At 57.1% G+C, this 25,931-nt stretch overlaps 1 protein-coding gene across 3 annotated transcripts in view; it reads right to left on the bottom strand.

Moving 5' to 3' along the window:
• The window catches only part of RASA3 (RAS p21 protein activator 3), a 78,155-nt gene extending 58,653 nt beyond the window's left edge, over nucleotides 1-19,502 (bottom strand). Inside the window, exon 1 of one of the 3 annotated variants that reach the window (XM_032496562.1) lies at nucleotides 19,343-19,502. In XM_032496562.1, the coding sequence (XP_032352453.1) occupies nucleotides 19,343-19,397 (55 nt within the window). In that variant the 5' untranslated portion in view covers nucleotides 19,398-19,502. Of the gene's footprint in view, nucleotides 1-15,939; nucleotides 15,963-19,342 lie in introns of those variants that run through there. The other 2 variants (XM_032496564.1, XM_032496566.1) reach the window with 2 other exon arrangements.
• Nucleotides 19,503-25,931: the final 6,429 nt, after the last annotated feature.

Genomic DNA, 25,931 nt, shown 5'->3' with positions numbered 1-25,931 from the left:
CTGCACCCCACTGTGGCAGCACCCCCCGCCGCACCTGTGCCTCCTCCTGCCCTGCACGAGGGCTGGGTGCTGGGACCCCATTCGCATCACTGGCCGGTCTGAACAGGAATGTGCTCGCAGCCAATGGGCACCACCCAGAGCCTGGGTTTGCAGGGTGACCTGGGGCTCCCCGCCTGCGTTTCCTCAGCTGAGCAATCACCGCGCTGCAGGCCACACACATGCAGCGCCGCGTAGACGAGTCAGGGGAAGTGGAAAGTGCCACAGTTGTCCCGTGACCCCACCAGGGCCACTGGACTGTCACCGCGGGCCTCACTGCCACCAGTGAGCACCCACGGCCCGTGGGGGCCAGAAGGGCAGGTGCCTGCAGCCAGGGAGCCTGGGGCCCGGGGGCTGGAACGGACGCTCAGCCAGCACAGGACAGTGGGCAGGAGGCTGGAGGTTGGGGTGACTCTGCTGCTGGCGACAAGGCAGACGCTGGCTTCCTCATGCCTGAGGCCGGGGGGTGGGGGGTGGGGCGGGGGAGGCGGCACTTGGGAGGGGTTTAAGGGACTAAGTAAGCAAAGCTTTGCGATTGTTTCTAAAGGGCAGTGGGCTGTCCTCAGCTGTGACTCACCCGCTGAGCAGGTCTCTGGGCAGGAGGGCAGAAGCTGGGATCCCAGACGCCACATCTGGGATGCGTGTACCCGCAGGGCTCACTCCTCAGACCGCTGCGGCAGCCCCTCGACCCCAGAGGCCCAACAAGGCTCCCCAGAACCTGCCACCGCAGAGCCAGCCCCAACCGGCCCCGCGGCTCCAGCATCTCACTCTGCTTTGCGCAACAGCTGTTCAAAACTCCAAAATCACTTCTGACATTAAGACTGGTCTAAGGAAGCAAGACACTGCCCAGTTTACCATCAGCTGCCCTGGGCATACCTTGTACCACGCACCGGGCTCGGGAGGGAGGCTGCATCACTGGTTAGACAGCCCACAACAGCTGCTGGAGGCCCTGCTGGAGGCGGAGAGCTCCAACCACCGGCCCCTCAGAGTCAGGAGGCAGTGCGGCCGCGGTGGGAGCCTCTGGCCCCACTTCAATGAACCAGCCACAGAGATGGTCTCTAATCTGCTATCCCTACAGCGAGCCACAAACTGAGAGCCCGCGCTGGCCGCTGGGTCTGAGTCCCAGGGCAATTTTAGAGCAGGAGAAAACTGCAAATTTAAGACTCTGGTTTTCCTTCCTCATTCATTACTTGAAACACAGGCCGAGAGTGAGGTCGAGTTCCCAGTCCAAGACACAGTTGTGTTTTTGTCCCTTCGCCTGATGGCACCACCCTGGCAAACTGGCAGCTCACACAAATGCATGCAGGTGGTCGGGCACTCCCCTCCCCAGAGAACTCAGCATGACAAGCCCTGGCCTATCCTGGACCCGATGGGGTGGGCCTCCCACCCTCCAGAGCAGGCTGCCAGAACAGAGCAGCAAAGAGAAGGTGGGGCCCGTGCTGGGCGGGTAGCCGCCCCACACCCCGAGGGCTTCCCCAGGCCACCAGCCATGGGCTGTCTGAGCCTCGAGGGTCAGGTTTACAGCAGAAGCTCTTGGAGTGCAGAGGACAGGTGCTGGTGGGGCAGGACGCCTATCGCCTGCTCTGAGGATCTTTATCCCCAAATCTGTCGAGTAGCCCGGCTGAGGTCAGGCAGCGCCCAGGGTGAGGGGCTGTGGGGAAAGCGGCTCTGGATCCCCAGCCAAGGGCCGAGCAGCCCTGGCCACCCCCCACCCCTTCAAGGCCACAGTCACATCCAGGGGCCATTGCCAATGAAAGAGAAACCCCCTCACATTTTCACTGGCAGCAGCTTGACAGCAGCTCCCCCTAAGTCCAGGGGCAGGACAGAGGTTTATGAATGGCGAATGTTTATTGTAACAATGTTTGTGTTGTCAGGAAAAGGAACTGGTTCTGACACTGGACAGAGCGCAGCCCGATCCCCGGCCTCCAGAGCCCCGTGTGCAGGAGAGGCAAGGGCCCGGAGGGCCAGGCGGGCACACTGAGGACACACGGGAGGTCACACGCAGAGGTGGGTCTGATGAAGGGCTCTCTGAAACACACAGAAAGGTCCGAAGTGAACATGCAAAGGATACAGTTGCGTATCTGATATCTAGTAAGTGCATGTGTACACAGTGTATCTTCAGCAACAATGGAGAGGAAAGGACTGAACAGAAGGACCAAAACGTTACAGCGGCAAACCTTTCAGTGAGGAAGTGACTCACTGTTTTCTCATTCTTGAAAATTTAGAACTAGTTTTTGCAAAATTTCTATAGAATATGCATTATGTTTATAATTAAACAGAAATGCTTATAAATTTAATAGCATCTGAGATTTACTGTAAATTAAAATTTTAGATCTAATCTTTTTTGCAAACAACTCCTTCCTTTTGCACAAAACACCGACATAGTCAATTTATTATGTGTAACAATGAAGGCCATTTGTCATGACCAAGTTTAACTGCAAAATGAAGCAGGATAATTCAGAGCTTTGTGAGTAAATACCCACTTTACCCTAAGTCAGAAACTCACTCACAAACCCCACTGGGGACGAGTTCCACCCTCAGAGGCTGAGTCCCGGCAAACGGAGATTTAATGACTTTGTGAAGTTGTTTTCTGTTTCACTCTAGAGCCAGCCCGGCCCAAAATATGGCACACGTAGGAAGCCGCCTGCTGCGTCGGGCCCACGGTGGGCACCCCACGCACACACTGGGAGCAGGTGCAGGCCCGTCCTGAAGGCTCGATGCTTAAAATAAAGAGTGTTACAAAAAAACCTTTTTATTTATCTATTTTAAACATTTTCACTACAAAAGAAATACATGTTCACATAACCAGTAATGCTACGTAAGAACACACAGGAAGTCCCTCACCACCCTCCCTAACCAGCGCCCCCCCAGGCTATAACCAGCACTGTCTGGTCCGATTACATCCAGACCTTGCTCGTGACCCCACAGCCCATCTGCGTGTGGGGGGGTCCTTACGTTGGTCCCCAAAACTGGACCACACTGCGTGACTCTGCCAGAAGCTTTTCTCTCCTTGCCACCTGATACACTGGCTCTGCCAGTGGATTTAGGAATGCCGCGTTCCCCAGGAGGGCCGCCGTAGGACGTGCCCAGTGCACCGGGCCCTCCAGGCTGCCCAGGCCCTCCAGGCCCTGGGGTCAGACCAGCACAGCACCAGAGGAATGCGGCTGTGGTTCCCCTGGGACTGGAGGAGCTCATGCACGGGGCCTGGGGGCTCCCAGCACAGACCCGGGGGTGGTCCGCCCACCGGGGGGCGGGGGCTGCAGGTGGGCGTCTGTGCCACACGTCCAGTCCTGCGCCTGCTCCCGTTGGGCCTGTCTCAGGGTATGAGGGCCCGGCCACCGTGAGCCAGCAGGTGGGACGCCTGCTTCAGGCTGTCACTTGGACAGGAATCGTCCTTCTCATGGAATCAGATCTGTCATCTTTTTAGCTGGCTGACGACGTACAAGTTCCCCCGGGTTCCAGAGAGCATTCACAATATTCTCCAAAATGCTCCCGGTATTTTTGTCTTATTTTTTCACTTTGTAATCTTTAATCCATATGGAATTGGTTTTATATGGTGTGAGTTAGAATGTGACTCTTTTCAAGACAGACGGCCAATGAAGGCAATTCCACTCACTGAGAACCACACTTTCCCCAGGGACGAAGGCGCCGGCTCTGCTACCAGCTAGGTTCCCTCATGTGTGCTGGCCTGCTCTATAGCCTCTACATTTTTTGCCTGTTGGGGACCTAAGAATATCGACAGCGTTGTAAAGAGTTGACCACGTCCATCTTCTGCAAGACCACACACGTGCAAAGCAACAATCTGTCACCGGCTAGTCTCCAGCTTACAACCACACTTCCACACTAATCGACCCACAAAGCAGCCCCCCAGCCCTACACCGTCCGAACAACTTCTTCTGGTTTAAAGTCTAGTGACACTAACAAACCAACTCTGGACATTCCACATTGATTCTTTAATTTGTTGTAATCTGAATTTATACCATCCACCCCCCACCCCTCCGCTTAATCACCGCTGCCTGATTAAAGCTCATTTTACGGAAGCCTCTCTGGCCGCAGTCGGCTGTGCGGAGTCTGGGCCTGTCCGCCCCACCACTTCTATTTTTAGCTCCCAGAATCTGAGCCTCTGGCTGGCCTAGACCGTCTGCTTTTTTCAACCAAGGGCCAATTCACAATTCTCTATGAATTAAATTGAACCCACAGAAAAGCCCCGACCCTCATATCCACCCTGACTTCTAAGAAGTGAAAAGTGCTTTGGGCCACAAAGGCACTCGAGGCAGTGGGCACCTTCTCCTTTGTCCCTTTGGCGTCCCTAACTCACTTAGTCACAACGTTGCATTTGGTTCTCCCCACTGACCCAAGCACCCAGAGCTGGTTCACGGCCACCTCTCTCCAGCATCCGTTCGGGAGCTCAGCCCCCATCCACACCCAGGTCACGGCTACTGAATCCCAAACCAACGGCGGCTCAAGAACCCAGAGATGGTAGTCCACCCGGCTTGGGCCCCTGGCTCGCCCATGCAGGCGGGTCAGCTGCGCGGACACAGGCTGAGGAGCGGAGTCACGTTCTCTCACGGCTGAGACTCCTAATATGGCAGCGAGGTCGAGCACATCCACACAAGAAACTATGGTCCTGGGGTCTCTGAATGCCGTCTGCAGGCTCCAGCTTCCGAAGGTCCCAGATGCCAAGGAGGGGTGCCCTCTGACACAGGGGGCTCCCAGTCTGAGGGGTCCCAACAGCTTTGAACTCCATGGGACGTCGGCAGGCGGGGCATCAGTGTGCACTGTGACTCAGCAGCCCGTCCAGCCACGCCCACATGCACATGGCACCGACGTGGAGTTACAACTTTCCGGATTCTCTCTCTGCTTTTCCACATTTGCCAAACCTTCTCCAGTGAAGTTGCACGTGCCCCACTACACACGCGCACACACACACATGCACACAGCACCCAGAAGACAGTCGGTGCAACCTCGGGGTGAGTGAGGAGCATGTGGGCTGAGACCTTGAAACAGAAACCAAGGGGACAGGGGACGTGATGCAGCAGAAGACACCCCGCCCATCGCACCTCTCACGCCGTCCTCCTCTGCCTGCGACTCCTGGGCTCCGGAAGTGCGAGTGCCCCAGCCTGGCTGGGGAACCAGACACTGGTGTTGTAAAGCTCTCTAGGGTGGCGATGTGCGGCCAGCTTGGGGGCTGCTGCTGGACTCCCCCTGCCCCCTGCCGTGGGCTTCTCCTCCCAGTCACGGGACACAGAGGGGGCACGGGCCCCGTGGGCGTCTCCAGGGGCACACGTCTGCAGTGACCCCCGCACAGCGGGCCTGAGTGTGCGTCTTCTGCAGCACCAGGTGCCAGTCGGACCGCGAGGCTGCAGCAGCTGTCTGGGCTCCACACGGTGTGTGACGCACACACTCGGGCTCTGGCCTCCACGCACCTGGGAGGCCTGGACAGGGCCTCACTGCACACCCCTCTGAGCACTAACAAGCTGACCCCTGGGCCAGGCCTGTGGGGGGCACGAGAACCCACCCTAGAGGTGGGAGGGCCAGCGGTACTCTTCTGAGGCCCTGGCCGGGCCTGCACTGAGGGAGGCCCGCAGAAGGTGTGGGGCTACCCATCACCACTCGGGCTGGAAGGGTGATAACTGCAACATGGAGCAGAAATTGATGCCGTAAACAAGCTGAGACAAAATCCCAGAGCTGGTGTCCTTGGGGAAGAAGCACCACCTCCCACACCGCAGCTCGCACACAGAACCAGCCTCTCAGCAACACCCAGGAAAAGCTCAGTATTTCAACTACCTTTGTGACAATCCTTTCCAAAATAGCCTCTCACCGCACGAGCTGCTCAAAGCCCCTCACAAGTAACAGCAGAGGCTGTCAAACCTCCATCCAAGGCCAGCAGTCAGGGCCTCCCTGACGCAGTTTCAGCAGAACCGGTCCCTCTGAGGGCTCGTCACACCCGGGCCCTGGCCGGCTCACAGTGCACAGCAGCAGTGACTCCAAACAGAACAGACCGACTTAAACCCACTCGACCCTCAGCCCACCCTCCCTTTAATTCCAGAGAATGGGGTGGTGGGGTGGGGGTTGCAGTAGAAGCAGCAGAGGCCGAAAGCACCCAGCTCCGTGTGGGGGCGTGGGTCTTCACGGTGGATGGGGAAAAACCCGAGGGGGGCAGAGGGCTGCAACTGCTGCCGGCTGCAGGGCCCTCCTCTGCCACCTCCAGGGGGCCCGGCAGCCTCCTTCCTAGGGGGAAGCAGAGGGGACGGCCCTCAGTGCGGAGAGTGTCAAAGGAGAACCTAAGCAGGAGGAAGACCCTGTCCTCGGAGGGACACAGGATGGGGGGGCGGGGGGCACCACGGCTGAGAGGGGGACACCTGGGAAGGCTGTCCTGACTCAGGGAGGGCTTAGGGTGGTCCCAGGCAGGCAGAATCAGCACTGGGCCACGAGCCACACCAGCTCCAGCCACACCACACCAGAGGCCGGTCCTTTCCAAGTCTGCATTCACAGTGGGGGTTGTTCAAGGTAAGGCCTTCCTAAGAGTCTCTCCCAGCAGGGCCCCTCCCCTGCACACCCTACCTTAACCCAGCAGCTGTGGCTTGGGGTGTTCCCACAAGGCCCCTGCATCCTCCACTGCAGCCGGTGACAGGAACCAAAGGAACGTCCGAGAAACATACTGAAGGGCGCTGACGACCAGGGCCCCGCTACCTGAGGGGCCCTGCTACCCCGAGGGAACAACCCCATGGCTTTTGACAAACTTCTGAAAAGAGAAAAGTGCCAGTGAGAAAACCAGATTGGTAGCCTTTGTTATCCAAAGTTCAGGATGGTGACAGTTCACTGGAGATCTCTGGGCTTGCAGGATATTCCTTAATTCACCAACGATGTGCCAGGCAGATGCCCAGGGCGCTGGGCCCTGAAGGACCTGACGTTGGCTGCGTTATTAGAAAGCCAAACCACGGTTTATCTGCGGAGCTTAAAATGACTTTCCTCTCGTCACGTGCTAACGTCTATTTTGGATTTCCTGGGGTTTCCTTTACTAGACTTGAGTCCAAAACTATCTTGGAAAGGACTCTGGGTCATCTCAGCCTTGCACATGTGACAGGAGGGCCCAGACAGTTTATCAGCAGAGGAGCCACAGAAGGGGGCAGGTCCTCGCTCTGGGACGCTCGAGGAACGACCACAAAACCTGCTCAATCCTGCAAAATGGGCCAGGACCTCACCCCACCTCTGAAAAATGCCTCATTCTTGGCTGGCCTTTAAACTGCACAGGCCAAGATGAGTGGAACATGGTTATGTATTTGATTTTACTTATAAAAGCAACTTGTTTTTCTTCATTCTCCACTAATCTTTCTTTTTACTCTTGTATTTAGGCAAGTTTTTAGAACAAACCTGAGAGTGGGTTAGACACCTCCCTCCAACCTGCCTGGTGGTGGTTTCTCAGCAGCTGTACCTCCACGTGTGGGAGGAGCAGACTCTGAATCATAGACGCAGTGACCCTGAGGAGGGCAGGGGACCCTGGGGTGCTGTGACTCTCCTCCTCGGCTCGTGTCTGCACAGAGAGCACCCCCAGCCCCCGGGGAGGTCAGTGCTGCTGGGGGCACAGCGTGGGCCACTTGGGAATAAATGCTGCCAGCCCACAGAGGGCTCTCCGGGCTGGTGGGTCACCTGCAACTCAAAGCTGCATCCAGCAGCCCCGTAGTCACACCTCTGTCCCACGGGAGAGCAGGAGCAGCACCTTCGGGCAACGTCAGTGCAGGAATGGCGGCTGGGGGTCCCGCACACACCTCCCCCCTCAGCCTGGGCAAGGCCTGCTTGGCAGCTCCTGTGTCCCAGGGGCTGGATGGTCCAGGTGCAGGAACCACAAGACAGCGTCCAAGAGCCTATAGACATTTCATTGATCATCAATGCCCACTTCCTGTCATAAGAACATTGGGTCACAGAGATAAAACCATAGAATGACTTACATCTATAATTTTTTAAAAGTTACAGGATTCAAAACATGCTAGAATTGTCAACTGTCACCTCAAGTCCACAGTGTCAAACGGGGTGCTTGCTCTCCTTCCAGTTTCCTCGAAAACAAACACAACCTTGTAAGAACGTTCTCAGCCACACGAGGTGCTCTGCGACCGGCCCGGAAGCTGGAGCCCTCCGCCCGACTTCCCGCTCTCACTGCTCCCCAGGGAAGCTCGGCCACCTAACACGCTGCTGCAGATGGACGTGTTCCTGCAAGGTGACGCCAAGTCAGAGGCCACACTTCCTGGCTAACACTCAACTTTCAAGTCATAACCAGCTGCCTCAAGCCGTACCAGCACTCCGAGGACGCCCGGACCAGGGAGGAGTGGAACCCTGGGGTCCCCCGTGGGGGCGGGTGACGGCACAGAACACACGGCTAGGCCACAAGCTCACACCCGCCCAGCCCAGCCCTTCCACGCGCAGCCACATCCTCCCCAGGAATCCGCCAGCCCAGGTGTGCTCTTGACTGCTCACGAAAACACCCTCGGCTCACAGACCCAACCCTGTGACCCCGAGCAGGTCTCAGAGCTCTTCTGAGCCTGCTCTCCTCCTGCGTGACATGAGTGAGCTGGAAAGACGGTGACAGTACACTCAACGCTCTTACAGTCCTGTCAGTAGCCTCATTTTACAGACACTAAAGCTAAGGCTCAGAGAGGTTAAGTGACTTGCCATAGGTCACACAGCAGGCAGGCTGTAGAGTGTCACCAGCAGCCTGGCCACAGTGCCCCCACCCCAGGCTCCTGCCCTCCTCGTCCACACCTAAAGAAGCACGCAGCGTCTGCCTGGTCCACATTGCCGGCATCTTTCCACCAGGGAAGTGCCAGGTCTAGCTGCTCCCAGCACCAGTGCCCCTCCTCCCAGTGCTGCCACTATGCCCAGTGCGCTATCAGCTGCTGAGCTGTGGGGCGGTCTCCACCCACTAGGTCACCCTCCCCTCTCCCAAGTGTGACAAACAGAAAAGGCCCCAAGCGTGGCCAACCATCCCCTGGGGGGCAGTGCCCTGGTTTAAAACCTGGGCACTGAAGTTAAGTTGTGGTCCAGCCACACTGGCTCCCTGGTGCCCGCGGCTGCAGTGAGCCCAGCACGGGTGTCATCGGCCAAGCGGATGGGAGACTCGCCGGCCCTGCAGGTGGAGTCTACTCTCAAGGAAGAAGCAGGGTTCGCCAGTCACCAGGAACCAGCACGCCTAAGAGAACTCCCAGCTCCACTGGTTTTCTGCTCTGCTTCACGGGATGACGCCTGAGGAGTTAAGTGAGCCCAGCAAGCTGGGGTGCTGGCGGCCCCCGAGAGGCCAATGTGTACGGGGGGCCACCTGGCTCCATAGCACGCAAGGGGCCTGGCTGGCCTCTGCCAGCCCTCTCTTCTGAAGTCAGCAGATACTCCCACTCAGCCAGCACCCTTACCTCCACAAAACGGCTGGGTCCAAGCGCACAGCTTCCAAAAGGAAAGCCTTTCGGGCAGGAGGGGCAGGGTGGCTGGTTGTTGGAGAGGAAACACAAAACCACATCGCTACTAATTCCAGTGATTAGTGAGCTGGTGGAAAGACAGAAAAGAGTCTAATTCAGCGGCCGGGCTCTGCCTGCCCCCTCTTCCTTCCTGACCACCCCTCGCTCCTGACCGAAAGAACACAGGCCAAGGGGAAGGCTTCTCCACGGAGGACGCTGGAATACATGAAACAGAATACACAGACAGTCAACATACTGAGCAAAACCATAATGACCAGGGGTTCTCTCTCCATGACAGGCACTACTTCTGGTCAGGACATGCAGGAACGTATTCTTGGGTCCAAACACTGAGACACTCACCCCCACAACAGGCGGAGCAGAGAGGGGCAGGAGCTGGTGAACAGAGAAAGGGGTGCCACCGACTCCGCGGGGGCGGCGGGGGCACGGGGACTCGGGAAGGAAGTGCAGCACCTCCCACCGTCACTCGGGGGCTGCCCCTGGGGCCGGCAGCTGACCTCGCCCCCTCCCCTGCCGAGGCTCACGCAGCCCCAGCTGCAGTGTTCCCTCGTCAGGTTAATGTCCTCTCACCTCTCACTGTCCTCAGCACAGCCAGCCTGGGGCCCCCAGAGCTGGCTGAAGACGGGGAACACACACCTGAGCGCGGCCAGGAGGGAGACAGCCCAGGAACAAATAGGAGAAACAGCCACAGGGAAAACCCAGGCTTGGGCCTAAGAAGTGAAATGTTTCTGATACAAATACAAAATATTTAAAACATCAGAAACAACTGCAGAAAAGATGCTCAAGTCATAGAAAGTGGAAAGGCAGGTGTCCCAAAGCAGGCGGCGGGGACAGGGCAAAGCCACCCTCCGGGTCCTCAGACCGCAGGCGCCCTCAACACACGCCCGCAGGCCCCTGAGGATCAGGCCCACGAGAGCCACGTGGCACCTGCAGTGTGCCTGCAGCCTCTGCCACGTCGGGCAGAAGGAAGATTAAGAATTGCTTAAGAAACAGGAGCCATCTTTAAACTCCACACACCCAGCTCCAGCAGGCAAGGCCAGCTCGCTGATGCCATGGAGCTCGGCCAGCAGGAAAGAGTCAACGGGAGCTGCTGTGAGCCTCCTAGGCCTCTTCCCCCACAGTAACATGCCCGTGTGCATGTGTGTGCACGTGTGCCTGCGTAGGCATGCCTGCGTGTGCACGTGAGCCTTGTGTGCATGCTGTGTGCACTTCTGCATGTCTATGTGGGTGGAGCCTTGCGTGTACTGTGTGTGTTTGTGTGCATGCCCGTGTGCGCGCACAGCGTGTGATGACAAGAGGAGGCCTCGTAAGAAGGTAAAGACAAATGACGCCCTCCCTCAACTAAAGCCTCCTCCTGGGGACAGCCCCAGGAAACCACCCCCCACTTCTGCATGCTCCGCGCACCAGGAGGGGTGTGCTCTCCCTGTGAACATCACATAGGTGGTTTTCCGCCTCACCCCTACAAAGAAGATAAAATACCCGGCTATATGATGGCCACCGCCCAGGACAGGCCAGCAGGGCCACCTGAGAAGGCTGAGCCTTCCAGCTGCAGCCCCGAACAGTCTGGAATTCCCCACCCTGGCCCTCACCCCACGGCCGTGGGAAACCAGCCCCGTCCCGGCACCCCACTGCAGACCTCGACACAAGAAGCCAGCCTGGCCAGGTCCCCTGGGGTCCACACACTGACGGGATTTCTGGAACCACATCAGGTTCCTGGATCTCTGCTAACAGCTCTGCATCACAGTCTGATTCCAGCCCTGGAAAGCCCCCATTTAGCCAGGCCAAAATCAGCAGATGCCCAGAGGCTTGGGGACCTGGGGCTGAGCCACCTCCTTCCCAAATGTCCGAGGTGAACTGCCCACTCCACCCCTCCTATCTGTTGCCTGCCCAGCCCAGGGGGCTTTCCACGCATAAGGCCACATCTGGACCTGGAGGTGAGAGGGGTTCCACCCCAGCAGGAGGAGGAGATGGTCAGAAGCTGGAGAGCAGGCATTAGGAGGAAACACTGGTCCCTCACCACCAACAGGGCCTGCAGGCTGTCCACATGGCCCCCAGCCCCCATCTGAAGCTCATGCTTGGGTGAAGCTGCCTGGGTGCTCCGGCAGCTCAGGACCCCCGGCTGGGAGGTGTGTCAGCGGGCTCTGAGCTCCGAGCTGCTCTGGCCTCTCAGGATCACAGGCTTGTGTGAAGGTTTTGCTCTGCTGAATCCCATAAACTGCTCATTAAAGATTCTCTAGAAGGAGAAGGCCTGGTGGGAAGTCAGCCATCTACTGAGGAAGTGATTTGGTAACACGCCCAAGAAGGCTGTTCCCCACTGACCATGAAAGTGCCAGGGCCGTGGCAATCACAGGGTGATGGAGGCAGTCACAGATTCTCTTGCTGTGTGACTTTGGAGAAGTGAGCTGGCTCCTCTGAGCCTCAGAGGAGAGGCCAGGTATTAACTCTGCCTGCACACTGCACTCTGACACGATCGCGTCCTGCAGGGTGTCCACTTCTCCCCCAGGTGTCCACGGTTCGCTAAGCAAAGACCTACCAGCAGCGTGAAAGCAGTGTCCAGAAAATCAGACAAACTGGCCATTCCAGTACCTCCCATGAGAACTAAAAAGGAAAATGAAATCTTTTTTCTCAGAAGAAAAAACACAAATCAGAGCTGGAGAAGATCCCAGGTGCGTGCAGCTGTCCTCAACCAGCGGTGGGCTCAGCCAGATAGGCCCCAGGGGCTGCTCTGTGTGGCCCCTTACCAGGGACAGGGAACAGGCCTCACCCCACACACAGAACACCCTGACAGGCCCGCAATGGAGTTCAAAACGAAGCTCCAAGAAAGACACGAGTCATCAGTGCCGCCCTCGGGCACACCCCTGAGGCCCAGGAGCCCGGCCCGTCCTGGATCCTGTCAGCCCCAGAGGGCGGCCGGGGAACCTGGAGACCAGCACACACCCGCGGGCACCGGCCGCTGCCACGCAGAGCACAGGGCCGTTTCCAGGGCAGGGACGGGGTCGGCCCTTCCAGGGAAGCAGTGGGCGACTGAGCCTCCAGGCTCTGAGTCTCTCCGAGTCCAAGAGAGACGGTGACGCTGCTTATCTTGGGGTTCTATCCCGCTGGCCAAGGGGCCACGTAGAATCCTTGTTTACACTTGGGACACTACTCAGATACAGGACAGAAGCGGTGTGAAGAGGGGAAAACAGGGCTGCGGGTCACTCCTGGACTGACTGTGGAGAGAAGGGCAGGGCGCACTGCCCTAACCCTGAGTGCAGTCCAGCCTCCTCCCGGCCCCCAGTGGGTCTCAGGGGTCCACAGGCAGCGCTCGCCAATGGGGCTGTCACTGGGAAGCTGACATCCCTGCTGCCCACTTCCAGCTCACTCGAAACTGAAAGTAACACCGCCAGATTTCGGGACAGAGTGAGCCCGGCCGGGATCCCACCCTGCAGAAGCACGCCAAAGGAAACAGACACTCACAGAACTGGGGTTCTTCTGTGATCTCACAGTCACCTTACTGACCCACTGGTTCCAGCTAAGATAAAGTACACACTCACACCAGTGGCTCCCCAGACACTGGTGCCGAGGGGGGCGAGCCCCACCCGGTACGGAGCCACCCCTGGGTTCCGGCCCTCGGAGCTGCCATGCCAGAATCCGGAGACACTCATCTGCTTTCTTCTAAGGATGTTCACAGGATGTGCGTGCATACCAGTGTCCGCGCGTGTTAACTTAATTTTGGAAGCTGCCTCACACTTGGAGAAGCACGTCACCGGTGTGGATGGTGCGACTCTCATCTGTGTCAGAGCTTCCTGAACACCACTACAGCCCAACCTGCCTGCGGTCTGAGCTGGCTCCAGGCCTAGCCCTGAGCAGCCCCAGTGCCCAGCCCATCACTCACTCACTCAGTCCGGACCCCACGCTTTTCCTGCACAGGGTGAGCCTTGTGCAATTTGGGAAAGGAAAGCTGTTTCATCTTTCTGGGCCTTGGCAGCTTCTGCAGAATGTTGCTCTTTCCATTTCTTAAGAGTTTGTGACCGTCACCTCTCCATGTACCTGTCTACCTCTGTAACTCCACACGCACGCACCGTGCTGACGGTCCTGCTTTTTCAAGCAGACTTATTTTTAACCTGCTTCCTTCCCTCTTCTGACAGCTTTTCCACACCCTAGCTCGGGGTCCAAGCGGCAGGTGTAGTCTTCCCTTCCCATCAGCAGATGTGTCTGTGCCCCCCACCCTCCCAGGGGTCTGACAGCCTCTCTGCTTTCTCTCCAGTCGGCCCCACGAACTTCCTGGCCTGGCTAGGCTCCAGCTCTCTCCGAAAGCAGCACTGTACTCCAGGCTCTGGAAGCTCCATAGCATAATCACCCTTCAAGTGGCATTTACTTTGTTTCCAATTTTTGCTCTTTGAACATTCCTGTACATCAGGACAGCCAGACACAGACCCCTACTCCGTCTGACACTGGGACCCCCGCAGAGGCCACACGAGGCTCTCCTGACTTGCTCAGCTGGGTCTCATTTGTTACAAGATTAACAGAGCAAGTAGCTTCAAACTGTACCTGTGGTAACACCTCCATGTGCCTTTGCTCACTCGAGTCCCCTGAGCTGCACAAAAACAGTCTTACTCTCCTCTTTGACAAATGAAGAAACAGAGGCAGAGTGGGCTTAGGACGTCTGTCTGGAGTTGAAGAGTTGGCGAGGAAAGTGGCTGGACTCAGTCTTAGGTCCCAACCTCCTCTGTGGAGTGGGCTCCCAGGGGCTCGTCCTCCCAGGGGCTCATCCTCCCAGGGGCTCGTCCTCCCAGAGGCTCACCCGTGTCCGCGGCCTGGACAGGCCTGGACCCACTCCCAGCGCCCTCACTTTCAAGTGTGACCCGCACACCTCAGGCCCCAGTGTTAGCTGCTACCACTGTCAGCAGACACGTCCACCTCCCTCCTAAGCCCGTGCACTGGGGCTGAAGCATGAGGCGCTGATGCTCTGACCCCCAGACGCCTTCAGGAGGGGTGAGTGTTTACACATGAAAATCCAAACATCTTTTGCCAAATGCTGTTTCCAGCAAAATGACCCGGCTACAAGGCCCGGCTCTGCTCACCTACCTGATGCCTTTTCCTGACAAGCCCAGGGCCGTGGGGCTTGCAGGTGGCCCTGCTCAGAGAATTGGCTCTGGACGTCTGTGTCCTGCTCAAGACCACATCTTCGCGAGTCCTGTCCTCTCCAGCTTCTGCCTCAGGACCCATGGTCAGTGACGGCCCTGTCGCAGATGCTCCCTGCCGCCCACCCACAGCAGCCAGCAGCCAGGTCCCCCCACCCACACTAGTGACCGCCTCCTGTCCAAGCTCACGGAGAAAGGAGGACGGACAGTCCGAAGTGGTGAGGAGGCCCTGCACAACGCGGGGGAGTGTCCAGCTCCCTTACGGGCGGACACTGCCACACCAGGACCCTCGCTTCCCCAACATCAGTGCTGTGCACTTGTGAGAATTCAGCCGAAACGACGTGACACAGGCGCACCAGAGTGTAAGATCTGCCCCCAAGGTCAGCACACCCCCTCCCAGGTGACACCTGGAGTGACTGGCTGGAGTCAGCCTGGGCCCGAGCCTGCTGCACAGCAGGCCTTGGGGTTAAAAATAGCACCGTGAGCTGAGTTCCGTTAACAGAATATCCAGGGTAATTTTAGCATCAGAGAGCCCAGGAGAACACAAAACCCCCGAAGCCAAGATCCATGTGTGGCCAGCACGGCCCCCCTCACACCATCTCACACACACATGTGCACACGCATGTGGACACGTGGACACACACGCACATGCACACGCAGACACGCCCCTGTCACTGCTGTCACCCTCCTGTTCACAGAGCGTGGCCTCCATGAACCCTAAGAAGCCCTGTTACCAACAACTATTTCAACTTATTAGGTGGGACCACCACATCACCTGAGCCTCACAGACCCTGCGATGGGCAGGCAAATGCTTCCCACGCAGAAAACTGGGGTAAAAACCACACTTGCAGCAGCGTGGACCCAGAACCCTGAGCTCCCACCCCAGTGGTCTGGGGCCTCTTCACCAGGCTGATCAGCCAAAGGAGTGTAGACTAGCAACCCCTGGCCACCACCAGCTCCACCTGCCCCAGGGACCTCCTGCCCTGGGGGGTGACACCTGTAGTGAGGTGCAGGGCGGGCACGGGGTCCCGCCTGGGCACCAGCAGGCTGCAGCGGCTCATCTGCCTGAACGTACGCACGGGCTGGATCAAAATGGGCATCACCGTCTCGGGGGGCGAGCTCTAATCTCACAGAGGAGGCACACAGGAGCGTGTGCCGAGCCTCGTGGAGCCTGGGGGCCGCTGCACTGGGCCCAGGGAGGCAGGTCGGCATCAGGGAACCAGCAAGCTCGCCTCACACGGCGGCACCGAGCAGGCCCACCCTGCCCTCAAACCCAACTATGAGACCCACACGCAGACCAGGGAGGGGGCTTTTCTCACCTTGAGGGCAAAGCCAGGATTTTCTTTTTTCTTTTCTAGCTTGAGAAAAACACCCTTGCGTATTGCTCTTAACACGTTTACCCAGATGACACTTTCAAAAACAAGTCGTAAGGGCCGTGGAGAAAGGAACACCACTGGGAAGCCAAGCCACGTCACAGGGCCCACAGCAGCGCCAGGCCCAAAACGACCCCGAGCAGCAGCGCCCCCACCACGGGGTCTTCACCGTCGCCACGACAAACCCTCAAGTGGCTGCGCCCCCAGGGCTGAAGCCCTGACTCATGGAAAGTCGGAGGAGCACACTTCCTCAATCAGCCCAGAGGAAGCATGCTCAGTCTTACAGGGCGTGAGACACCGCTGTTACCAAAGATAGACCTCGGCGAGGATTCTCGGGTGTGCAGAGCCGTCCAACATAACGGCACAATTTAAGTGCGGGAAGACACAGGCTCTTCAGGACAAGGACTCAGAACAGTTGCAATAAGAAAATCTTATTTCATTTGGCACTTTCTTCTGTATTATCTCATTTGCAAAAGGTGGCAGGGAAAAGAAAGGGAAAGAGGGAAAAGGAAGAGATTCTCCCCATTCTCCCGTTAGCTCTCAGCAAACAAGCACCATCTTATGTCCTAAACCATTTAAGGACTGAGGCCAAGGCCCCCACTCCTGAAAAACTCTCCAGCACCCCGAGAACGACCCCCCAGAATGCTCTGCGTTTTCCCTCAGCAACAAACACAGCGGCATCGCTGACTGTTCTCACTTTAGGGGGAATTTTTCTCTTTGTCTTTTTCTGAAAGTGAGGGGGCGGGCGCTAAGTAAGCCTGAACAGCACTGTCTCGTGAGCTCCCAGCTCCCACCGGATGCCGCAGACAATAACTGCCGGCATTTTGCAAATGGAAAAATGAGGCCATGAAAGGGGAGGACGCTGGCCCTGGGTCACCCGGCCAGCAGCCCAGCAGCAGCGACAGGGCACGCAGCCAGCAAGCCTGGAGACGAGGCTCAGAGATGAATGGGCGGCCAGGCCGGGGTCTCTGGGGCAAGGGGAGCGAGGGCGCCTGTGATTCCTGCACATCTGCCCCTCCTCCTCTTCGCCATGCCTTCAAGGCCAGGGCACTCAGGCAAGTCAGGGCTGACACTGGCCATAGCAGAGGACTAAGGAAAGAAATGGAGAGCTCAAGGCACCCCCACCATGCCGGGGACCCCCATCATCTCTTTGTACTAACCATAGAACAAGACTAAGCCCCAAGCCAGCCCCTACAATTCACATCTGGGTCTCCAGCCCAGGCTCTAAGTCAGCATCACAGCCTTGACCGTTTCTTTGCTCAGACACAGGACGATGCCCAGCCTGTGCTGTGGGTAAGCCCTTGCTGCCTGTGCGCCCTGGATGCAGAGGTTGCATGCAAATGTCTCCCTCCTGCAGCCCAGCACTGCCAGTGAAGACCCTCAGAGAGCAGGGAAAACGGGCTTCTCAGAGCTGGAACCACGTCCAGGGACTTGGACCATTGGTGCACAGGCTTTTCTGCCCGTCCTCACCGCTACAGCCCCCAAACGGCGGGGGCGGGGGGTGCTCTGAGGTTCTAATAATACCCAGTTTCCACATGGGGTAAGACACAGCAGATGTTCGGTCACTGCACTAATCCTCAGCTGAGCTGGGTGTTCCTCTCACTTGTTTAAAGTGAAGCACAAAAGAGAGAACGTCTAACCAAGCAGCATCTTCAAACCCCTTCCTTCCACACCTGACCCGTCAGTGCACAGTCCAGAACCCTCCCTGAATTGAGTTTGAGGCTGGCCGTGGAGAGCCCGAATCCCAAGGGCCGCAGACCCATTCCTGCCAGCTGCACCCAGGAGCCTGGCTGTCCCCACCCCTTCCTGCCCCATGACTGAGGAAGCACCTCAGATCCTCTGGGTGACATTCCCCCCGTGGTCAGTGGGCCCTGACATTGAGAGGCACTTTCCCTGCCACCACTCCAGGTGGGGTGCAATGCTGAACCTCTCAGTATGAAAGTGACAGCAGATGTCAAGCAAGTAAACAAGAGAACCCTCTCCAGGCAGGCTCCTCCGGCCGCTGCTGCCACATCCTATCTGCAGTGCTTCTGGGCCAAATATCAACAGCGTCTCAGCGATGATCCACAAACCAAAATAAAGCAGACAGGAAACAACATGCTGATTTGGGGTGGCTGGAATTCCTCAAGCAGCATCAGATGTCATCGACAACTGACACTTCAGCAGTCACTGGGTGCCTGGCTCTGTTTCTGGCCGCCCCTCTCCACACGGGGACAGATGCGAGTGTGAGGCACCCAGGGGGGACAGGGAGATAAGCAGACAGCACTCGGGGTCCTCAGGAGCCCTCTCCCACCAGCACATTTATGGCATCAATGTGTGACAGTCACTCCAGGCACTCATCTGTTTTGGGGGGAAAAACTTGCACATCACCCTCCCAAGACAAAACAGAACTGGGAAGAAGCAAGTCTCTTCAGATAAACCCAGGAAGTCTAGATATAGCCTTCCAGCCCACTCCAGAGTCTGCACTTCCCTCCCCCAGCTCTTGGGTCCAGTGAGAAAGGCAAACTGCTCTGGGGACATGACCTGAATGGCAGGCCCTGGTGGCCAAAACTCCTGCAGCCAGTTCTCAATGGAAGGGGGAGGGGTGGCTCTGGCCCTGAGGGAGCCCTGGGCCAGAGCGCTCCACGTACTCCCCTGCAGACATATACACACAAACACAAGAACACAGATATGCACACACATCCACATACACAGTCGTGTGCACACACAGGCACCAGTCAGCGTCCAGTTTTGGCCCCTCGCACCTGGGAACATGTCAAAGAGCTTAAACGGTCCCAGGAAAGGAAGTTTCTGGGTGCCACGCTAATTCAAGGTGCAGAATCCCGAGGTTGGTGTTTTGGGCACCCGAAATGCACACGTCGGGAGAGTCCCGGCACGTGGTCGTGCACACGCAGATACGCACTCCCAGCGGGGACGGGACCCGCGTCCTACACCGCACCTCCCCTTGGTGCAGGCGACCCCACCTCCGCGGGCCTGCGGCCACTAGTGGCGCAGAGGCAATGCTGGAAGCTGCGTCCCCCAGAGTCGCCGGCCCGGCCCGACCCAGCCCGTCCTGAGGGTAGGTGGGGAGGGGGCCCTGGCCGGGCATCTCCCTGGAGGTAAGGAGGGGGCCGTAGCCGGGCATCTCCCAAGAGGTGGGGAGGGGGCCGCGGTTGGTCGTCCCCGGGAGGTGGGGAGGGGGCCGCGTTTGGCCGTCCACGGGAGGTGGGCAGGGGGCCGCGGCCCGAGAGCGCGTATCGCCAGAAGGCCCCTGGGCCGGAGCCCCCAGCAAAGGGGTCTGGGACCTGGGGTCGCCAGCCACGAGCCCCGGATAAGACCCCGCTGCCCTAACCGGCTCCCGGGAGCTCACCGATTTTGATCTTCACGCTCTGGAAGACACGGAGCCCCTCTTCCTCCACCGCCATGCTGGGTCGGCCGGGAATTCGCGCGCCGAGCCCCGCGGAGCAGCCGGAGCCCGAGCGGCGGCGCAGTCCCGGCGCTCGGCGCCCAGCTCCGCGCCCGCCCGTCCGCGGCGCCTCCGCCCCGGCCCCGCCCACGCGCCCGCCCATTGGTCAAAGCGCTGGCGGGGGGGGCGGGGAGGCTCCGCCCACGCCCCTGCCCTGCTCCCGCTGCCCGAGGCCCGCAGAGGGGCGGGGACGTGGTGGGTCCGCCCATAGCGCGACCCCAACTGCGCATTGGCTGAGGGCGAGGACGGGGAGCGAGAAGGCTCTGCCCGCATCCCAACCCCAGATTCCCATTGGCCGAGGCCCGCAGAGGGGCAAGGTCTGTCTCAGACGTGGGATAAAGGGACCCCGCCAGGATGGCTCGCCCGCTGGGATGATCCGGCGAGGCGGGCTGGGGGTCCTGGGCGAGGCTTGTGACCGCGTGGAGGGCGCCAGGAGGGGACCAGGTGGGGGTAGCTGGGGAAAGACCAGGCTGGGGTGAGGGGGAGGTGGCGGGGAGTGAACGGGATGAGGGGTGATGAAGGGACCAGGCGGGAGCCCAACACCAGGGCGGGGGTGCGGGACAAGAGAGGCATGCACATGATTTTAAGAAATTCAAATCTAAAGGCATCAAAAGAAAAGAATTCCCTGGCCCAACTCAGCCCCCTCAGACTAGGTCTGCAGCTGACCAACTGCAGGGGTGACCTGGGGTCTGGAGGAGAGCGGGGCCGGTGAGACCCTGATTAGGCTCCACAGCTCCCCATCCCTGCCACCCCCCTCCTGCCCTCTGCTGTCCCCTGGCCTCGGGCCACTCTGGCTTCGCAACCTCGCACAAGCCAAGTGCACTCCTGTCTGCCCTTGCGACCCCCAGGCCACCCTCCTCACCTCATTTTCTGTGTCTCCTGACTTCCTGTCCACTTCCCTCTCCTCTGTCTTCACAGCGCACGACACCACACCTGCATAGACCAGAACACACGCTTCTTAAACAGCGAGGCCTTTTTTGGTCCCTGCTTTCCCTCACTTCCTAAAAGAGTGCTTAAGTGCACGCTGAAAAAGCTGGATGACCATTCTTTACCCTGACTGCTTGAGCCTCCTTTCAGGTCCACAATCACCTGCTTGAGTTTCTCTTTTCAAGATCTTCATACTAGGCGTTTGCCAGTGGTTCAACACGGAGGTTAGGAAAGCAGTTTCCCCATGGCCCACCCCCAGTGTGGCTGCCTCTGACTGCCAACCTCAGAGACTCCTGAAGGGAGTGCCAATTGTCCTCCAGAGCCAACCCTCCTTACGCCCAAGGCTGTGCTTGCATCAGGACAACTGAACAGCAGCCCCAGCTCCTGAGCTTCTTGGAGCACTGGCTGGAGCCCCAGTAGCAGCTGCACTGTTGTCAGGCTGCTTCTCTGCCCAACCCGTCCCCTCACCTGTGCACTGATTTTCCTTCTGAGAGTACATGCAATAAACTCCCACACACAGATTGCAGCTCCAGAATCTGTTTCCAGAGAGATCCTGCATAAGACAGGAGGGGCCAGGTGATCGGGGAGCTGCCTCTGGGGTGGGGTTTGAGAGCTGGCTGCCAAATGGTGGCGCAGCAGCCCCTCCCGGCTGAGCAGTGCTGAGCTGGAGCAGAACTGGTAGGTAGAGGGCAGGAAACAGAGTGAGGGGCCGTGTGTCAGACACTGGAGCAGTTGGGAAAAGCACGAATTATCTGGACTATGGAATCAGGTGGCTCTTGCTGAGGGCAAGGCAAAGAAAAGATCACCATTTAAAGCAAAGTGTGACAATAAGGAGGTCTCCTTGGCACCTGCAGCTAGAGAGCCAACAACATCTACAGGTCAGAGTGAGACCTAATCCTGAGACAGCGCTGCGCCAGACCGGCTGGACACTCAGGTAAATAAGTGACCCTGTAGGAGCCAGGTGACATAGCTCTCGTGACCTGGTAGGAGAATCCAGAGAAAGGAGTAGTGACACCCTTGAATAATCTCTCTCCGGTGTTCATTGTTTGGGTCACATCGAGGAGAAAAGCGGAAGAGAGGGGCATCTGCGCTGAGGTTTGCTGGATGCTCGAAGCCCGGCTGTTCTGTGCTGCTGGAGAAAGGAGGTCCCAGCTCAAGCCAGTGAGCTTCAGGGGTCGCTGCCCCAGCCCAAGCCTGGCCTCCGTTCGCTGGTAGAAACCCTTAACGGTTTGTCTGCTGTTTGTTGATATCAATACATCTGTCAGTTTGAGTTAATAGTTGAATATAACCTCAGACATATGGTGGATGTACTGTTAGGTAGATTTGTGATGCCTCGATTGCTTATTGTGAAGCATGTTCACCCAAAATGTCTATGTTTTTGTCATGATAAAGTTTAACTTGTTGTTTGTGACCATGATTAGCCAAGTATCAAGGAGCTTTTTGAAGACACTTCTGAAACCAGCAATTAACTGGGCTCCAGATCCAGTCTTCTTAGCCGTGGCCAGATGACATGTGCTTTTCTTCTAAAATCTCCATCAAAGCATCCCAGAGGAGTCAACAGGAGGGGCACCTGATTCATCATTTGGGATGGGGATTTGCTGTCAGTGCACCCTCACAGCAGAACCACAACACAGGCTCCAGAGGAGAAAACCCAGGACTCAGGAAACTTGGCCTTTGACCACAGATGCTTCCTGTGCAGGGAGCTGGGCTCTGGAGACCCAGTGATGAATGCAGCGACTGTCCCAAACTGCTCTTCAAATCGTTCAAACCAAGCCAAACAGATTTTATCAAGGGCCAGTAGGAGCTGCTGCTTTTGTGAAACAGTAGTTCGAGAGAAGCAACGTAATAGTGAAGAAACTTGAAAGGGGCAAAAATGATACCAGAGTGCCCACCACTATATTGTATTTCCTTCAAGATTTTCTTAGTATTTACAGATGGTCTTACACAGTGGCACTAGGGTTTGTTTGAGTATTTACTCTGTTTGGGAATTCATTTTCTTAGCACGACCTTTACTGAGCACCTGGCCTGCATCCACCGTGGGAAGATGGGACCCTTGGGGCTGGTGCACCTCCTAGGATGCCACGCTGAGGACCTCCGCAGCTCCTCCACCCACAGTTCACCTTGGAATGGACAAGGAGAAAGCCCTGGAAGTGGACTCGGTCTTGAAGGTCTAGACACAGTGGCAGCACTGAAGAGAACCTGAAAGCCTGAGGTTGTGCTGGGCCTGGGAGTCGAGGAGCCACCTTGGGACACCTGGCCAGGCCAGCACCACCTCGCCCCTTCACGACGATCGCGTTGCTCTGACTCCTAGCAGGTGGGTGGCACCGAAGGGAGCGGGTGGTGGCAGCTGGCAGAGGAGGAAACCTGCCAGACTGTGCTGCAGGGAGGCCCGGTGACCCCAGGGCGGCAGAGAGACCAGGTCGGGCTCAGGAGCAGCACAGTGTCTGTGGCCTGCACACACACTGATTAACTGTGAGTGTGAAAATGACTGGCTTTTATTACCTGTCTGGCCTCTGACACATGGCTTATTACTTTCTATTCCTTCCAGATGGTTTGGTGTGAACATAACTCTTCTCCCCAGATTAAGTCTAGATTTCTCTGTCTGCGAAACAGGAAAACAGCAGTGCCTGCCCACTGGGTGTTGTGGGGCCCAGAATTGGTGTGTTGTGTTCAGCAATCAGGCTCATTAGGCAAATTAAGAACAGTCAGTTCCCGGTGGTTTCTTGACTCCCCAGGGCAAGGGTGGGGCCCTTTCCTCTCACCCGCAGCACCCGGTAGATGCCGGCTCTCCAGCAACACCAGCACCAGGGCTGGGGGAGTCAGTGAAGCCAGGCACCACTCTGGCCCTGGGATCTCAGGGTACAGTCCCTGCCGCTCCCTCCAGGCCTCCACCCCTCCCAAGCGCTCTGCGAGTCTATCCTCCCCTGTGGGGTGAGCTTGCAGCAGTGCAGAAGGGGCTTCTGGTCATCCGAGGTGACAGTAGGCCCATGTCCACTCCAGGCCCCTTCTCCCCTCTAGAGGGAGAAAATCTCCTTCAAAAGATGTTCCACAACCTAAATGTGAGCCTACAGAGGACGAGATAAAGAAATTGTGGTGTATTTATACAATGGAATACTAATTTGGCCATAAAAAGAATAGAATAATGCCATTTGCATCAACATGGATGGACCTGGAGATCAGCATTCTAAGTGAAGTAAGCCAGAAAGAGAAAGAAAAATACCATATGAGATCGCTCATATGTGGAATCTGAAAAAATAAAACACAAAGGAACTTATTTACAAAACAGACACATACTCATAGACACAGAAAACAAACTTTGGTTATCAGGGGGGAAGAGGGATGGGAAGGGATAAATGGGGAGTTTGAGATTTGCAGATACTAACTACTATATATAAAATAGATAAACAACAAGTTTATACTGTAGAGCACAGGGAACTATACTCAGTATCTCATAATAATCTAAATGGAAAAGAATATGAAAAGGACTATACATACGTACATGTGTGACTGAAGCATGATGTTGTACGCCAGAAATGAACACAACATTGTAAACTGACTATACTTCAATTTAAAAAAAGAATAAGAAAAAGAAAAAGGCGTTACACACATGAAACCACGTGTTTACCGAAAGCCCCAAACTAGAAGCAGCACTCCACCCATCCTTCCACAGGCAGAGGGCAAACAAGCTACTCAGCAGGAAAAAGTTCCGATGCAGGTGCGCTGCGGACCCGAGGTGGGAGGAGAGTGTGTCACACCCACCGCAGGGTTCTATTTGCATGACACTCTTAAAACGGCAAATTGTAGAGACAAAGAATGGACAGTGGTTGTCAGAGGTCAAGGATGGGGAGGCAGTGGCTGTAACAAGGCAGCAGGAGGGGCCCTAGGGGTGGAAGTGTCCTGTGTCCTGATGGTGGTGGTGGCCACACGTGTCTGCATGTGTGACAGGACTGCACAGGTCCAGACATGCTCGCGTACGAGTGCATGTGACACTGGTGCGATCGGGGTGGGGAAGGGGCTGGGTCTCTGCAGTTTTGTGATCTCTACAGTCCTGCACCACCTCAGTGCTGGGAGAAATGGGGAGCTGCACAGTCTTACTCCTTGTAATTGCATGTGATCTACAGTCACCTCAAAATAATTTTTTTAAAGGACAAGATGGTGGTAGATGCTGGCTCACAGATCCCTCCTATGGTTCTTGCCACAGCCCCAGGTGGCCCACATCCTCTCCTGTGGAGAACCTGAGATGCCCCAGGAAGGGCGTCACCCCACCTCATCCTGCGAGGACCGTCCTTGTTATCATGAGAGTGTCTCCCGCTACCGCCTTGCACACCTGAGGGCAGACCTGCCCCGGGTGCTCCGGAGCCCAGGGAAAGACCAGCCCTGCTGCACCCTCTCTTCCTGGGGGTCCCCTTTTGCAGAAGCTTTCCACCTCTCAGGCCTCCTTCCTCTGCATTTCCCTCAGGAAGCAGGTAACTGACCTCTGTCTCCTCTTGGAGTGTTTGGCTGTGTCAACAGCCGTGCGGCCCCTGACAGCCATTCGCAAACCGTTGTCACCCAGAAAGGGGTCCCAGAGGGGTTCAAACTTCTTGTTGAAGGACCCACAAAATAACTGCACTTTAGGTCATGACCCAAGTCCCTTACACAAACACCAGCCCTGGCTAGACCCAGCGTGTTCTAAAACAGTGCTGGCTGTTCTAGCTTCATTTGTAATTTTGAGATTGATTTCAGGACCTTCAGCAGCGACTGGGCCCCGGGGATCCAGGAGGCACCGGCTTGTGGGATCACACTATGCTTTCAGGAGTTTTGCCCGCTGGTAGTTAAACAGAAGCTTTATTAAAAATTAAATGCCATAAGCTTACAAAATGTGTGAGACTGTGCAAACCCTGCTCTTGGAGTTAGCACTGCCTCACGCGGTGGAGACGCTGGATTTGAGGGGCCCCTTTCACTATGCACTTTGGATGTGCTGTTTCTCACATGGAAGGTGACGGTTTTGTTCCAGGAGGTGAGTCTGCTCAGTTTTCACTTCCTTCGTGGCTCTTTTTTCTGCTCCTTCTGCTGTGTTTTACTTGCTCCTTTCCCTTCATTTTATATGTTTTATTCTCACTCTGTCTTTGTTGAGACTCGGCACTGGTTGCCTTTGTTTATACCTCACCTCCAGTGTGGCGAGTCCTCCCAGGACCAGCTGTTTATGGGAGGCTCCATCAGGGGCCAGGGTCTGCCTTGGGGGGGAGGGTTCTGTCGGGGGCCAGGGTCTGCCAGGAGGCAGGGCTGTACGTGGGGGACCACCTCGGCCCCAGGCGTCATGAGGACCTGCACAGTGCGAGGTCCTATTTGGTGGCTCCAACCATTCTTTTTCATGCCAGGTGAGGCCAGGGACCCACACTCTGCTCTCCCCCTGGGTGTGACACAGTCTGAAGCTTTGTGACCTGCAGCCTCTCGGGATGTCCCCCACGCCAGCTCTCCTGTCCACGTGGTCTCCTAGCTTTGCTGGAGGTGGAGTGTGTTTCTCCTTCTCCTTTTCTTTGTTGGTCTTGGTTCCCAGAAGAGGGGTGAGTATGGTCTCCACTCT

Source organism: Camelus ferus, chromosome 14 (assembly GCF_009834535.1).
Source record: "Camelus ferus isolate YT-003-E chromosome 14, BCGSAC_Cfer_1.0, whole genome shotgun sequence".
Classification (NCBI taxonomy): Eukaryota; Metazoa; Chordata; class Mammalia; order Artiodactyla; family Camelidae; genus Camelus; species Camelus ferus.
Note: the sequence above shows the minus strand (reverse complement) of the source record. Positions and strands in the feature narration are given on the sequence as shown.